The 16,709-nt window shown below is 42.0% G+C and overlaps 1 protein-coding gene across 4 annotated transcripts in view; it reads left to right on the top strand.

Annotated features, from left to right (window-relative positions):
• Nucleotides 1-16,709, top strand: part of TNIK (TRAF2 and NCK interacting kinase) — a 400,067-nt gene that overhangs the window by 273,551 nt on the left and 109,807 nt on the right. For all 4 annotated transcript variants that reach the window (XM_054479691.2, XM_054479690.2, XM_054479687.2 and 1 more), the window contains exons 8-9: nt 9,463-9,517; nt 11,516-11,594. In XM_054479691.2, the coding sequence (XP_054335666.1) occupies nt 9,463-9,517; nt 11,516-11,594 (134 nt within the window). The remainder of the gene's footprint in view (nt 1-9,462; nt 9,518-11,515; nt 11,595-16,709) is intronic.

Raw genomic sequence — 16,709 nt, 5'->3', positions numbered from 1 at the left:
GTGTATGAGTAGCCACAGAGGTTGTCACGCTGCACAGTGATTTCAGAGGTACTGGAAAGCTCACCTGGCTGTAAAAGTATCCTGAGACATTAAAAAGATTGAAGATGTCTGTGTGTTTTTTTAAAAAATAAAGAATCCTGATAGAATAGGTTCAACGGTGTCAGTCATTTAGACCTTAGTGCAAATTAGTTTAACAGGATTGTCAGGCATGTAGGTTGTACGAGAGGAGGAAAAAGTCATGGCAGGGGTATGAGCTTCACTGGTTATTTGCCATGGGTAAAAAGAGGAGGATGACAAAAGAATCAATAAGGAAGACTTTTCTACAGAGGACTTTATAATATTGAATTATTTTAGGTTTTTAAAAAAATTCATAGTGGTCTTCAAAGACATCTTAGACAAATCAAATAGTAAATAATAAATAACAAAACCAAGCCATACCCTGTTGGGGTATAGTGGAAGGTTTGGGGATTCTTTGTAGATTTATTTAATGCACTTACACAGTTTTACTGTGGGCCAGAGAAGATGCCGATCTTTAAATAACCTTACTACTTCTTTCTTGGCACCATATATCATCCCCTTTTCTGTTCAGTATCCTTAGGAATGTGATCTGTCACCAGGGGACAACTTGACAATATGCTGACTTTCAAAATCATTTACTCATTCACTCAGTGCATATTTGTAGACTATCCATTGTGTATAAGGAGTTAGTCAAGCTGTATCTGTACATGTAGTTTCTGATAGAAGGTTCATTTGACATCCCATCAAAGCCCGAGGATTTCACTGTGTGTTTGGTGGTCCACTTGGCCCAGTGGTGTATCCCAGCCCCAAAAGCTTGATGTCAACACTTTGGGCCCTCATGTGCTATAGCCACTTTCAGCTGAGAGTGTGTATTTAGAATAAGGATGATTTGGCCACCAGTCTTTATTAGATTTCTTACCACAAAAGTCCTTTCTGTAAAATAAAGACAAGAAGAAAAACAGTATAGCTTAGTTTTGTTATTTGATTTATTGTTTATCAATTATTATTTGATGTGTCTAAGATGTCTTTAAAGACCACTATAACTTTTTACAAAACCTAAAGTAACTCAACGTTATAAAATCTTCTGTAGAAAAGTAGCCTGAAGAGCTCCTACTTTTTATTGCAGAGTCTGGTTTTGTGTGATATCTACTGGGCACAGTAACTCACTGAAAATAGACCCTCTCCTAAGGAGGAGTGCCAGAATCTCATTTGCGGGGTGTGCTGGCTTTCCCCTGGAGGCCCTTCCTTTCTTGTTTTCAGAAATTCTGTCAAAACACTTCAAGTGAAAGGAAAGGTTTCATTTCCCTGATAAGTATGTGGGGCAATAATGAAAGCTTTCCCGTTTAATAATAAGCATTCAAAAGATTTGAAATTAATAAAACTGTTCAAAATGCCTAGGCTGTTTAAATTGTTATTTTTTTTAACCTACTTTGAATTTCATTTTGGTTGGATGGGATCTGCTAAGCATTTTATAGTCCTGTGTATTTATTACTTTAACAGAACCACCCACTAAGAAATTTCTGTGGCTGAATGCCATAGTATAGTACACATAATGTAGTCTTATTCACCCCTCCCACCCCACAGACACACACACACACAGACACACACACACAGACACACACACACACACACACACATACACACACACATATACGGGAAATCTATAAAGAACCTGGAAAAACTTAATAGTATTTACTTTTGAATAGGGCATGTGGATGGAAAACTTACAATTTTTATTTTCTGTATCTTTCTGTCCTGTTATGTTTTTTGCCATAAACAGGCCTTGCTCTTATATGAAGCCAATGAAGTAAGAGATGCACAGTGAAATGGCGTACCCCCTCATCCCACTCCCCACCAGATTCCTGTCCTCAGGCCTGATCTGTGCCAACGTTGTTTATTATTTGCCTAAACTCTGTTTATGAGACTTTCACATGGGTACTGCAGATTATTTGCAGACATGGGTGTCTCCTCCAGCATTTGGGTGAATATTGTACTCTGGTTGTAGAGAAAGTACTCTTTTCCCCTGTGTCACAGATAATTGGCATTATTCAGGCAGGGTGGAAATACTTCTAAGTAAGAGGTTCAGGTGGAAATGAAGTGAGCAACCTAACTAGTGGTAGAGTTCCCGCTGTGCAGGGTGTCACCTGAGAGGACAATATTCAGATTGCAGAATGATGCATTTACACTCTCAAACAAGTCGTGGCATCTGTCTACTGAGATTCAAACAAAGGTCCTTCCCTATTCGATCAGAAGGAAGATGACCCAGATAGCACGTTAGTGTCACCAACAGGAAACTGAAACTCCTATTCAACATATTTCTGTGGCTCTCTGTTCACACCCACCTATAAAGGATTCCTTAGTCAAACGCAGCCAGTACCTCCTCCATGCAACATGCTGATACCCGGGGAAGAGAGTGAGCTATTCTAATATTTTCCCTTTGGTCACATAACAAGTGAAAATGGACAAAAAACTAAAGATTTCTGTCCTCAGTTTGTTTTATGTGTGAAATGGGATTATTAATAACTATCTCCATTTCAGTGACCCTAACTCACCACCTGAGTTCTGTGTCTAGATAACATAATATATAAATATATAACATAATTAATAAGAGTCAGTCCTTTGAAGTCAGACAGGACCAGTTTAGATTTTGCCCCCTATTTGCAAATTATCTCAGGGGAGTTATTTAACTTTTTGTAAACCTGCATAAAATGGGAATAATAAATTGTTTATTCCGAGGTTATAATAGAATAAAGTGAGAATATATATAAAGAAATTAATACAGTGTCCACCACTTGGTAGGTACTCAATATATAGTACTTAGTATATATATTATAGATAGTTTTGTGTTTATGTTATCATATGGAAGTATTGCTATTTGGGGCCTTTTTCATTTTTTTAAGACGGAGTCTACCTCTTGTCACCTAGACTGGAGTGCAGTGGCACCATCTCAGTTCACTGCAACCTCTGCCTCCCAGGTTCAAGCGATTCTCCTGCCTCAGCCTCCTGAGTAGCTGGGATTACAGGCGCCCACCACCATGCCCAGTGAATTTTTGTGTTTTTAGTAGAGACAGGGTTTCACTGTGTTGGCCAGGCTGGTCTCGAACTCCTGACCTCGTGATCCGTCTGCCTTGGCCTCCCAAAGTGCTGGGATTATAAGCGTGAGCCACTGCGCCTGGCGGGGGCCATTTTGTACCCCTAAAAGGCAACAGTTTCATATACTTCAACCTCATATTTGTGTTACACACCTCTAACTGTCTGCTTACGTTGAGACAGAATCTGCTTCTCTATAACTTTTACCACTCAATTAAGATGTTGTCTCTAGGGACCATACACACAATTCATCAATTTCTTTTTCCCACCTGGAACATTTCAAAAGAATAAACTAGTCACAAATAAGTTACCCAACAAAAGACTATTTTCTGCTCTGTGAAACTTGATAGAATACAATATGCTGGCTGTGCCCATTATTAAGCTATTGTTTGTCAACTCTGGACTGCCGTGCTGCCCTCTGCTTTGTGATAATGGAGCTAGGAGTCAGCTGTCCTCCCTTCTGTTTGTCCATCTGACTTCTTATCAGGCTCTGCCAGCAGGGAGCAATAGAGAACGGGAGACCAAGTCTGGAGGAGGAAGGAGGACACACATTTTCCTGTTTGCTTCCTGTAAGCTTCTTGTTTATGCCTGCACGGTCCCTGTGACCTCTTTGACCACCACTGAGTACCAGAGCTCCCTGCCATCTTACCTGATCTGGTTTGCTGGTTGAACTGCCAGTTGATGATATCTGGTCCTAAGGGTCTATCTGTACCCACATTTGTTGAATACCCAATGCAGCATGTACTGCATTGTATATTAGGCACTTTGCATATATTTCCTTATTGAATTCTCTTACCAATCCTGCAAGACATGTGTTCTTTTCATGTTGCAGTTGAGAAAATGGGCTCAGAGTTGTTAGTTGTGTCACAGTTGGGTCTGGCTGCAGACCATAGGCACCTTCTACCTCATGGTGCACATTGGGGTTCTTGTCTTGTGCCACACAGCCTCTCATTCTTCTGTGGCTGGTTCAGACATCTAAACATGTTGCTTTTCTTCACTGTGTTGAGCAGCCCAGCCCCAGAAGGAATGCTCTCTTGTTCTATTCAAGTTGCTTGTGTATCAGCTGTTCCCCACTCCCACCCTTTCCAGCAGCCAAAAGTTCTGTCTTGCCTCTGCCTTCCTAAACGCACTAGAATTTGTCTCTCTTCTGTTTGTAATGCACACAGCGCTAGGCTATTAATCATGCCACAGGCTAGGCTGCACAGCACCTCTGGAATAATGAATTACCCAACTCCTGCCAAAATGAGTCACACCATGGCCATGAACGAAACTTCTCTCTCTCTGACTCTTTCCTCATCTTGTTCTTCCCTCTTCCCTTGCTTGTCTCCTGTGATCTGTCTTGCCAGTGGTAATTGGAGCATTTTCTCCTTTATTTAAGTTCTGAAGTGTCTTTGGGACTCGCTAATGTATCCAAAGGTTTAAACAAGGTCTGTCAATTACATTATGGCTTTCTAGCCTGGGCAGTTAAGTGTAGCTTATAAGCAACTTTGGACATATATGACCAGGAATATAAATGTTCCTTTTGGAAAACAAGAGAACCCCAGCCAAAAAAAAAAAATCCTAACAATGATATCAAACGAAGGCTTAAGGAAGCAGCAGAATTGACTAGGTCATGTGACTTAGCAGAGTATGCACAGGTATTTGTGGTGATGTGACCTTTGGTTTGAAAGGGGTGTTCTGGTGGCTTAGGGAAAGGCTGCCCAAGAGGGATTCTGAGGTGATGTATACTACATAAAGTACATATTTTTTCCCTAAACCTTCTTGCTTCCTGTGGAATAAATCCAGGATTACCTAACAAATGAGACCTCTCCATTTCCCTACTGTCAAAGTATGTTTCTTCAAATTACTGCTGTATATGTATTATTACTTAGGAATGCTTTTGTCTGTACTTATGTTTCTTATGTCACCAGAAATCTAGAGGCAGGCAGTTTAGGGTTCATGTGATGGTTCACTGATATCTTCAGAAACCGAAGCTCCTAGCTTTCTGTGCTGGCATCATTAATCTGTTGGCAATAACTCATGGTTGCAAGATGGATGCTGTAGCTCCAGATATCATATTTTTATTCAAGGCACTAAGAAGTGGGAAAAAGTTAGCAAGACACCAGCTATATTTGTCCCTTATTTCAGGAAAAGCAGAAGCTCCCAGAAGATGTTTGCTATGTCACATCCCTAACTGCCATCCTTAGCTGTCGGGGAGTCAGGATGGGCAAATGTGGCTTTGCTATACTCTGAAATGGAAGCTGCAAGAAAAATGAGGGTTGAAAATGACCATTGGATTAGCCAATAAACAATTTCTGCCACAACTAAATGAAGGGAAATCATAGAAGACTAAGTTGGGCAGGCAAAGGCAGTGTCACCTGACAGTGGAGAAGAAGGAAATCAATATTCCTGAGCCCTACTCTGTGCCAGATTTTGTGCTAGCAGCATACCTGATCAATACATGCATGCCACGGTTATTTCCATTGTGCAATTGAGAAAGCTAAGCTCTGAGCAACATTCTGCACGTAGCTAAATTGGAAACCTCTATTTGAATTCGGATCTGCCTGACCTAAAAGCCTATTCTCAGCTGGGTGTGGTAGCTCATGCCCGTAATCCCAACACTTTGAGAACCCAAGGTGGGAGGATTGCTTGAGCCCAGGAGTTCAAGACCAGCCTGGGGCACATAGTGAAACCTCATCTCAATCAATCAATCAATACCAGTTTCTTTCTTTCTACCAATCCATGTTGCCATTGGGAAATTGAGGCCAGTTTTATAGTATGAAACTGGAGTACCTCACTGAATCTCAGTACCTTTATTGAATTGCCAGCACCTTCAGTCACCTATGGACAAAGTAGGAACCTGAAGTAATTATTTTATGGATTCAAAATGCATTTTGATAACAAAAATGATAAGGAGAAAAAATGGTGAATACTCAAGTCCTTAGATTGTGATGCTAGTTAAAAGAGAACTGCCCTAGGAAGCAGAAGACCCAGCCCAGTTTAATACCGGCTGCTAAGTTGCTCTTTGATCTTGGGTAAGCCACTTTCCGTCATTTGTGAAACGAAAGGTTGGGCTAGGTGATCTGCAAAGAGTCTACCAGCCCTAGAACACTTAGGTTTTGCTACGTTCTCTCATGTGTCTTTCATTTGTTCATTCATTCAATAAATATTTATTAAGGGCCTACTGTGTGCCAGGAACTGTTCTAGGTACTTTGGATACATCAGACAACAGAACAGAGATCCTTGCCCTGTGGCGCTTATGTTCTTACATATGTGTGTTAGAGGTAAAGAGCACAAGCAATAAACACAAAACACGGTAAATTAGTGATGAATAAACATGTCGTATGTTAGAGGTGGTTAGTTCTGTGGGGGACAAATATGGGGAAGGGGCATGAGCAGTGCTGGGGGGAGGTCCCAGTGGTCCTCATTGAGAACACAGGGGTTGAGCAGGCTTTGGGGAGGTGAGGGAGTCAGCTAGCACATCACTGCTGAGGTGCTGCAGGCAGAGGGAACAGCTTGAGTCAAGATCCAAAGGCAGAAGTGTGTCTGGGCCTTCTGAGCATTTTCCTTCTCCCTGACCTGAGGCCTGGCCTTGAGTTCTTCTTACCCAAGAACCATCATTTTCTTTCATATGTATTGGTTTTCAACCCAGCTCAAAGCTTCCTGGACTTTAAAGGCATTTAAATTGGACCTTCTGTTGCAGTTTGGGCCATAGAGCCTGGCTGCCACCTTCTTACTTGTGCCTTATTTCACACTATAGAAACACTCAGTTCCTAGGGATTTGGGGAAAATGGTGGTAGAACTACCAAGGCCTGGAGATACTAGAGTCTTATCGAAATAGCACAGGGACCTTAAAAGCCAACCCACCATTTCCAGACTATTATTGCTGTGTTTCCTGTTTAAAGCCTCCTGAACAGCAGCAAATGACTCAGCGTTTCTCTCATGTTCCCAAATGATTATCTTTGTCTATCAAGCATAAAACCCCAGGTACAGGCTGGGCGCGGTGGCTCATGCCTGTAATCCCAGCACTTTGGGAGGCTGAGGCGGGTGGATCACGAGGTCAGGAGATTGAGACCATCCTGACTAAGACTGTGCAACCCCATCTCTACTAAAAACACAAAAAATTAGGCGGGCATGGTGGCAGGCACCTGTAGTCCCAGCTACTCAGGAGGCTGAGGCAAGAGAATGGCGTGAACCCAGGAGGTAGAGCTTGCAGTGAGCCAAGATCGCAACACTGCACTCCAGCCTAGGCAAGAGAGCGAGACTCTATCTCAAAACAAACAAACAAACAAACAAAAAAACAAAAAAAAAAAACCCAGGTACAATAGAACTGCGTTTTTGTCTTTACCAGTTATTGCTTCTGAGCCAACTTAAAATAGATGGGTTGAGCCTTCCCCATCAGCTCTGGAAATAACCTCACTAAGCAAGGCCAAGAGCCTCTGGGAAACTCAGTCACTTGCTAGGCCAGAGAAACACGGGGTGCAGATTGCGTTTAATGAAAATCTTTGTGTACATCTTGAAACATAACAAAGAGAAGGGACAAGAGTTGCCTTTGTGAGTTATGTTGTATGCAGAGAGTTCCTTGGAGTCTTAGAATGATGGTGTTGTGAAGGTGCCTTGCTATTCCCAGTTGAACTGAGAACTGGTAACATTGAAAGAATCCCCCTTGCTCCTAGTGTGAGGTTACACATGTGCCCCAGCCACCTGCTCTCAGGTAGACTGCACTTTAGGCAAGAGGCTAGACCTCCTAGAAAACCCCCTCCACATTTTGCAGGCCTCTGCCCAATTACTGAACAGCCCTGAGTGTCATTTCACAGGATATTGAGAAACTTAGTTCTAGGGAGTGACTCAGCATGAAGGTTATGAATTTTATGAAGCTCTCTTCCAGTTACATCTCTTTTTCCTGTGGCCTTGACATTTGTTTGATGGCAATAGCAAGGAAACTTACCTTTGATCACTCTAATCTGAGAGAATTTTGAAAAATGTACAAAATGCATGAGGCATTTAAAATGAAATATCTATATTAGGATGTGGGCCATTGAACCAAATTTGATACTAGATTTTCTTACCAATCTGCTGTGAAACTGAGGCAGCAAGCCTCTTTTTGGTGTTTTCTAACCAGGTTTTCCCCATCCCTTGATATTCCCCCTCTCATGCAATATTTAGAGACCACTGAGCCACAGACAGAGTATGGGAGGAGAATATTGTTAGAGATGGAGATTGTACAGGCAGAAGTGGAGGCATTAGCCTAGAAAATTCTGTTCAGAGAATAAAAGTCAGTCTGAGCATAAGAAATAATATAAAGGTATACTGGCCTCTATTGTACATACCAGTCTACTCACAAAATAGACAATATTTGTTTATCTTTTCAACAAATACATTGAGTACCTCCTACTGTGCCCAACTCTGATCTAAGCACAAGAGAGACATCAGTGAATGCCATCATCAAAAAGTCTCCCTGTCCTCATCTTATTAGGTAAAACCATATGAACTTGCTGTTTTTGTAGTTAAAACAATTAAATATAAATAACACCTACCATCTGATCCAGCCATTCCACTCCCAGGTATTTAACTAAAAGAAAAGCATACACCCTCAGATTTGTACACCAATGTTTGCAGCACCTGTATCTGTAATAGCCCAAACTGGAAACAGTCCAAATGCAAAAACAGTGATATGTCCACAGAATGGAATACTACACAACAATAAAAAGGAGTGAGATACTGATATGTACTACAACATGGATGGACTTCAGAAACACTATTCTACATGAAAGAGATCGAATACAAAAGACCACATATGATATGATTTCACTTATACAAAACTTTGGAAGTTACAAACTAATTCATAGTGACAGAAAGCAGATCACTGGTTGCCTAGGGACAGGAGAGTGGGGATGGGTTCAGGCAGGAAAGGAAGGATGCAAATGAGATCTTTGGGGGATGATGGATATGTTTACTGTCTTGATTGTGGTGATGTGTTCACAGGAGGATCCCTATGTCATACCTTATCAAATGGTGTACTTTATGTATAGTTTATTATATGACAATTATAGCTCAATGATGGTGTTATAAACAGTCAAATAGCAGCAATTTCATATGGTTCAATCCACAGATAAATTTCAGTAACGAATTAATTTAAAATTTTTTGTATTCATTTTTCATACATTTATTGATAAGCTGCCATGTGCCAGACACCATGAGTGGTACTGTCAATGAAAAGTAAGACTGTTTCTGCTTTGAAGGTTAGTGGAAGAAATAGGTTTGTAAACAGACAACTGAATGACTTTCACAGGCAGTTCTGAAGCAATTACCAGGTTTAACCAAGTTGTCCTTTGTTGACTGAATTTATGTGTGTGTCTGCCCCTTCTTTTTCAGAGTGACTTGTGGTCTTTGGGTATCACCGCCATTGAAATGGCAGAAGGTGCTCCCCGTAAGTACTCTCCTCTGGGGTGAAATCTGTTGCTGGTCTGCTCTGCAGGTACTGAAGTTTCCTTGCCAGGAGCTGCAGTTGCTTTACTTCCACTACACCGAGCCCTGCATGGATTCAAGCTGGCATATTTAGAAAGCAGAATCATCTTAAATCAACCAGGAATCCATTCATTTCAGAGCAGTGGGAGAATCCTGTTTTTATTAGAAAAAAAAAAGGAAGAAAAAGAAAGCATACTCTGGGGAGTCTTGTTTGTTTTACCGATTCTGTACATCATTTATTCTTGGACTACTCCTCACCTGACATAAAACTGTGACCAACTCACAAGACTATAAACTCCAATGTATGAAAATCCAAAATTAATTTTCAGTGCACAGGTTATACAAAGACTCCACTCAATGGCTATCACTCCTCTTAAAATACTGATGTTTAAAATTTTAGATTTCCCTGCTATTTGAGGCAGAGTGGCTAGGGCTCCAGCAGTCTTGAGAATCTCAGTTCCTTGAGATTTGGAGTATTGGCCCTGGCAGAGAGTCCCTGTCATGAGACTGTGCCTCACAGATTTCCATATAGGAAGTGTAACTGGTTGTCAGCCCCAGCTGCTGCAATGGCACCAGGCCGTACCTTTCAAGGGCCACTCCCCGCCAGTGACCTAACACAGTGGGGATACTAAGGCAGGCCCTTTCCTGGAGGACACAAGATTCCTTTGTAGGCAACTTTCACCCAAGTAATCCCCTATGACTTTGAAAGACCTGCAGGACAGTCTGGGACCCTTCCACCTACCTTTTCTCCCTCTCTCCTTCACTCAGGGTCAGACTTGCATAGCAATCTGATGACTTCCCCTACTGCCTGGCTCCTTCCCTGTTTCCATTCACATAGTAATTTACCCAGTAATATCCTTGGTGTCTGCATCTCAAAGGACCAGGACAAAAATAGGCCCTTTATTTGCACGACAGGTCGTTATACTTATGACTTTTACCTTCAGGTTGTCATCGTTTTCTTACTTCCCAGTCTAGAACTGGTAGAACTCATCTGTAGCATGATTGATTTGGAGTGCTGGTTGACAAAATTGCGCTCATTCACAATGCTAATAGGCATGTGTGAATCAGAAAAATAATATATTGCAGTCTTAAACCATATTATCATTCTTGATGAGTGGTAGACAGAGCTAAAAATAAACTTCTGCCCACAGAATCCTTTGGCTTTTAGGGAGCATATATTCTTATTCTAGCTACAAAGTAGAAATTCTCCCAGATGTTTGAAAAGTAAACTAATAAAATATTTTATTAAAATAAGAACATATGAGTGCTTTCACTATAAACGATAATGTCATGTTTACAAGATGAGATCTTTTTATAACTTTGTTTTTCTGCCAGACTCTGTGTGACTTAATCCTCTGGGCTTCCTGGGGCCAGTGAATTTAAAAACAAAATGAAACAAAACCCGTTACGAAACCTGAAAAGCCATTCGGGATATCTGGAAACAGAGAAAATAGGGCTCTGGGGCTGGTGTTTTGGACTCCAAAAATCTGCGTAGATAACGTTGCATTTGGATGAGCTGTCGATGTGTAAGAAATAGACGGGATAATCAAATGCCTTTTATTTATGGCTTAGGCTTTTACTAATTAAAAATAGCTTACCATCTCCATTGTAGTTGTCATCTGATGTTATTTACTTTAAATGTCAGGTGGTCATTCACAGCAAGGATGGCTGGTTGTTGATCCTTTAACTTAGTTTCCTTAAATATGAAGTAAACATGTATTCACTAGAAATGTTAGCAGTAGCTATGTGAACCATGTTATATTTTATGAGACTACTATAAGTGGACATTGGATCTTTCAAATGCACGTCAAAGGGAAGCATTTGGATATTCTGACTTCGTGCTCACTGGTGGTGTGTAAACTCAGTAGGTCACTGGGCAGCATTATCTGCACAGCCAAGACGGGCTTGGCCTGGGTTTGGCCTCCTAACTGTAGCTGGCCCTTGTTTTGGTCTCTTGCAGCTCTCTGTGACATGCACCCTATGAGAGCTCTCTTCCTCATCCCCCGGAACCCAGCGCCTCGGCTGAAGTCTAAGAAGTGGTGAGTTTGGTCTTAGATGTTTCGCACATCTAAGGGTGAGGTTTTCTTGTGATTCTATTTTGGATTAGCTCTAATCCCTAGGTCCTGCTGAAAGAATGAGACTAACATGTATTATGACTTGGTGAATTACTTTCCATACGCTGTCATTCATCTTAAAGTATATATTGAGTATCTACTGTTTGTACAGCAGGTCTTTATTCCCCCACCTTTAAGGTAAGAAATTATTAGCCAAAATGGGTAGGTGAAGCCCGAGTAATAACATGAAAGCTCTTTGATTTATAGCTCCAAGTCATATCTTTCCTGGCAGCACAGAACATCTTATCAGAGAGGGTGATAATTTAGAGAGTCAGCCTGTTAGATTGGCTGATTTCTCTTCTGTTCCTTACAACAATCATTCCCTAAGTGCATATACATACCAGGTAATGTTTGAGATTATTTCTCTGGCACGTTTATGAGCATTTGCAGTTTTTTGTTTTTACTACTGTTTTCACATATGGCAGGTGATACTGGCTTCTTATTTGGGGCAGCGATTTAACTTTTCCTTTTAATAAACTTACATAAAATGGTGGCTTAATTTAAAGGAAACTACTACATGAATACTAGTATGAGTGGTGTGAGGTACGGCAAAAATTATGTTGATAGGATATGACTGACTGACATTTGGGAAACAGTTCTACAGGTTAAGCCAGATGTTGGATGTTTGACTTTTTTGGGATAATTATATAGTTGGGATCTTTGTATCTTATTATTCCATAACCAAAATTCATTGCTTCCTCCTTTCTTCCTATGGAAATGGTGTATCCTCCCTGATACATTCTTGAATCTCGGATTACTCTTGGCCCGAGGTCAATTCCTGCACTACTTGTGACCTCCTATCCTTTTTCTAGAGATAAGTCCTGGGCAGTGAGACCACGAGGGACAGGATTCTTCTGCCCCTTTCCATAGCCCTTCATGATCAGGCGCTTGACTGGGGTCCTAATGTTTCCCACCCACCCACCCACAGGCTCACCTCTACCATACAGGGGGCAGCCTTAATTACCACCGGTCATCTACTAATGAGAGCCACCCTGGTGGAACAGAGGAAAGGGCACGCTGCACAGAAAGAGGGAAGGAAACAGCCAGAAAAGAGATGGCAGCCTCAGAATTGCCGGGCCCTGCGAGGGGAGTGAGAGTTGCTATTGGTAACAAGGAGGCAGAGCGTTCCCTGCTCCTCCTTCCTCTGCAGAGGGTCACTGTGGTGCAAGACAACCCTTCTCTCCCCAGCAACAGTCCTCCCATTGGGTGTCATACATCACGTGATCGGCAAAGCACCCCAACACCCTGCTTCCTCTCTTCTCCCTGGATCAGACTCCCGGGGAGAGGGACTGGCTCAGTTCTCTTCCCTGGAAGCGACAGTGACACTACAAAGCCCTCTGCTAGGTTCCTGCTTGACATCTGAGCTGAGTCTGGTGTATACACTGGGCTTTACTTACCCTGTTCCCTGCCCTATCTTCTCCTTGTCTCCCTTTACTGCTGCAGGACATGTATTCCGAGCTTTTCCATAGAGGAGGACAAACTGGCCCTCCACAGATGTATTTGGCTGTCACAGTATGGTCATATACCCTGTTTTAAAAATATGTGTATTAATTGGCAACATTTAAAAATCTGTCAATTGAGCATTACATTTAGATTTCTGGCCTTTTTCTTGTGAAGATGCAGTGAACTGCCTGCAAAGATGCTAGCTCCTGCTCCCATTTAGGACAAGTGATTGTCCTTCTCCTCCAGCTGCCACCTCCCCCCAACTCAGAAGCTGGTGTCAGTTGGTTAGTATGCATCTCCTGTTTTCTTTTTCTTTTTTTTTTTTTTTTTGAGACGGAGTCTCGCTCTGTCGCCCAGGCTGGAGTGCAGTGGCACGATCTCGGCTCACTGCAAGCTCCGCCTTCCGGGTTCACACCATTCTCCTGTCTCAGCCTCCTGAGTAGCTGGGACTGCAGCTGCCCACCACCATTCCCGGCTAATTTTTTGTATTTTTTTTTTTTTAGTAGAGACAGGGTTTCATCGTGTTGGCCAGGATGGTCTCGATCTCCTGACCTCATGATCCGCCCGCCTCGGCCTCCCAAAGTGCTGGGATTACAGGCGTGAGCCACCGTGCCTGGCCACATCTCCTGTTTTCATCTTAACCATGGTCTGCAACACCCCTTTTTGTGACCTACCTGACCCCACAGAAAAGTGAGTGAACAGCCCTTGCCCTACAGTGTCGGTTTTCACCGACTGAGACCCAAAATAGATCAACGGTGTGCTGACCTTGTTTGAGAAATACAAACTTTTAGGACAATGCGGGCTGATTTTTCAGCTTCAAACCTTTGACAACAACTAATTTTAATAATGCTGGAGGGAGCAGGAGAAGTTTGGAAACACTGAGAAGTCCAGGCCAATTTCATCTCATCCTGCCACCTTGCACACCTTTCCCTGATGTGTAAGGAAAACTGAGTAGGAAAATTACGGGAACGAGTCCCGTATTGTCAGACAGGGAAAGGAAAAGTAACCTGATTGTTAGAGAGTGATTGGGGAAACAAAAGCCCTGATAATGTGCCATTTCACACTTCGATCCCAGCCTTTGTAGAGGTGGTGGTGCAGCCTCCAGGCACGTGATACTTGACAGCAGACATGGCTCCCATTTCTCTGCAATACAGTTCCACCAGTTTTTAAGTGAAAATGTTTAAACACTCCAGAGTATTTTATCTTGAAAGCGCAGGTCCAAAGTGATTTGAAGTAAGTTAGGGTTTACTTTAATAGACTCTAGTGTTTGAGAGGAAATGAAACATTTTGTTTATGTTTTTTATTTTAATTATTTAAAAGGAAAAGACTCCCTCCCCCGACCAAGAGACAAAATTCCAAAATGTTCTTTTATTTCCAGCTATTCTCTACCTAAATGAGTTACCAGGTTAAATGCATTGTTCTCAGTGTATATATCAACACTTGACCAAAGGGGGCACCATTGTTGAGACAGGGCCATGAACTCTCTTCATGGCAAACATTCAATAAAGCATCATTTTCAACATGACTGAGTCTACAACATACAAGGCATAAACTGGTCTCTTAGTGTGAACTTTTTTTTTGTTTTGCTTTTTAACTTGTGCTTTCAAGATTTGAGAAATAAAGGCAGTGGCACTGCTCTTTCCACTGTCATCGTGGAGGGAAAGGAGACCACCACCACTCACAGGAGCCCAGTTCTTCCTTCCCTATTGGTATGATGAGGAGAGGCCTTTGTGGTATGGGATGATGAAGTTAGGGCACCATTGAATGTTCAGGCAACTAAGCCATTTAATAATAAGTTGTCTGGGAGGGTTGTAACCTTAGTGGAATCAGAGGAAACCAAAGATACTCTCACCCTCTACCTCCATATCAGCACCAGCAAGTGAATAGCAAGACTGGGATTCCCATTTTCTCTTCCTGTCTCTTGTGTGTGGGTAGATTCCACTCGCAGGGGTAAACCATCTCCTTCAAAAGATTTTCTCCTCCCTTCTCTTGCCACCCTGCTCATCCACACTCACCTGCCTTCGCAAGTATACTCAGTGTCACTGCTTCCCTCCAGGACTTTCTGGAGAAGGATAGGAATGGCTCCATTAAGTATAAGACAGTGAATCTTTCATGTGCCCTTTAAATTTGAAGAGCCCACACAAGCAAAGCAGCACTCAATTGAGATCATTAGAAAAATCATAACTGCTTATATGTACAAGCTCCACTGGTCCAAGCCACTCATGCTTCAGATGCAGGTGTGGAGGCCCAGTGAGGCTAAGTGGTGTATTTGCACAAGTTCTAGCCTCCTTACTCGGCGAACCAGCCTGGACCCAGCCTCCTGCTTTTGCTCCAAGGCTAAAAATTACCCCCGTTATTTTATGAGGCACCAGTTGTGATTCTTGGTGGGTTGTCAGACTTTTGAGATATGACAAAGCTCTTTGTGTGTGTGTGTGTGTGTGTGTGTGTTCTAAATATAATAATAACACAAAGCAAATATCAGAAATTCCTTCAAATAGACTGAATTTGCTAGTAGTAATGTGACTTTGAACTTTGGACTTTATTAACATCCAGCTAAAAACTATTACACAGACTTTAAAAATTAACCTTTTTGTGCAGGCTTCTTGGAGATAACAGCCCAGTTGACTCCTCCTGCTAAGCTATTTAACCCGTACGTGAAATAATTCCCTTAAAGAACTCTATGTTTACTGAGTTCAACAGAAATGAGGATTTCTTTTTTTTTAGAGACAGAGTCTCATTCTGTCACCCAGGCTAATGTACAGTGGTGCAATCATAGCTCACTGCAGCCTCAAACTCCTGGGCTCAAATGATCCTCCCGCCTCAGCCTCCCCAGTAGCTACAACTACAGGTGCATGCCACCATCCTCAGCTACTTTTTTCTATTGTTTATAAAGAGACAGTCTTGCTATATTGCCCAGGCTGGTCTCGAACTCCTGGCCTCAAGCAATCCATCCATCTCAGCCTCCCAAAGCACTGGGATTATAGGTGTGAACTACCACACCTGGCCAGAAGTGGGGATTTCTGCTCCTCAGTCCTAAAGGCGGATGCTGTGTTCTTTAAGCCCAATGATGCTCAGAGATTGCTGGGGGCAATGTCATCATAGTCATCATCATCATGATAGCAAACACATATATGGCATTTATGATACCAGGCACTCTTCTCAATATTTTACATGAATTAATTCACTTATCATAACTTTTTTTTGAGATAAGTACTAATAATATCCCCATTGAATGCAGCCAGGGAAACTGAGACACACAGAAGTTAAGTAATTTGTCCAAGTTAGTAAGTGATGCAACTCAAAGTAAAGGAAGAGGGCAGCTTTTGGAAATAGGGCAGGGCCAATGCACATTTTAAGGCCAAATTGCATTTAGGGAGTCTGATGATTACCAAAAACTTTTAACCCAACTGATTATAATGGCTAATGTAACAATCTTTCCAGCATTTTGAATTCCCCCAACACAATTTAACATATAAACAGGTTCAATCTGGGAAGATAAAGTATTTAGTGACTCTGATAGTAGAACTAGTATTCTCAGACTGTAGGTACCAATCATTACCATTTATTTCTCCATGCCAACCCTTGGGAAATCAGTTT

The sequence above is a fragment of the Pongo pygmaeus genome, chromosome 2 (genome assembly GCF_028885625.2).
Source record: "Pongo pygmaeus isolate AG05252 chromosome 2, NHGRI_mPonPyg2-v2.0_pri, whole genome shotgun sequence".
Taxonomy (NCBI): domain Eukaryota; kingdom Metazoa; phylum Chordata; class Mammalia; order Primates; family Hominidae; genus Pongo; species Pongo pygmaeus.
Note: the sequence above shows the minus strand (reverse complement) of the source record. Positions and strands in the feature narration are given on the sequence as shown.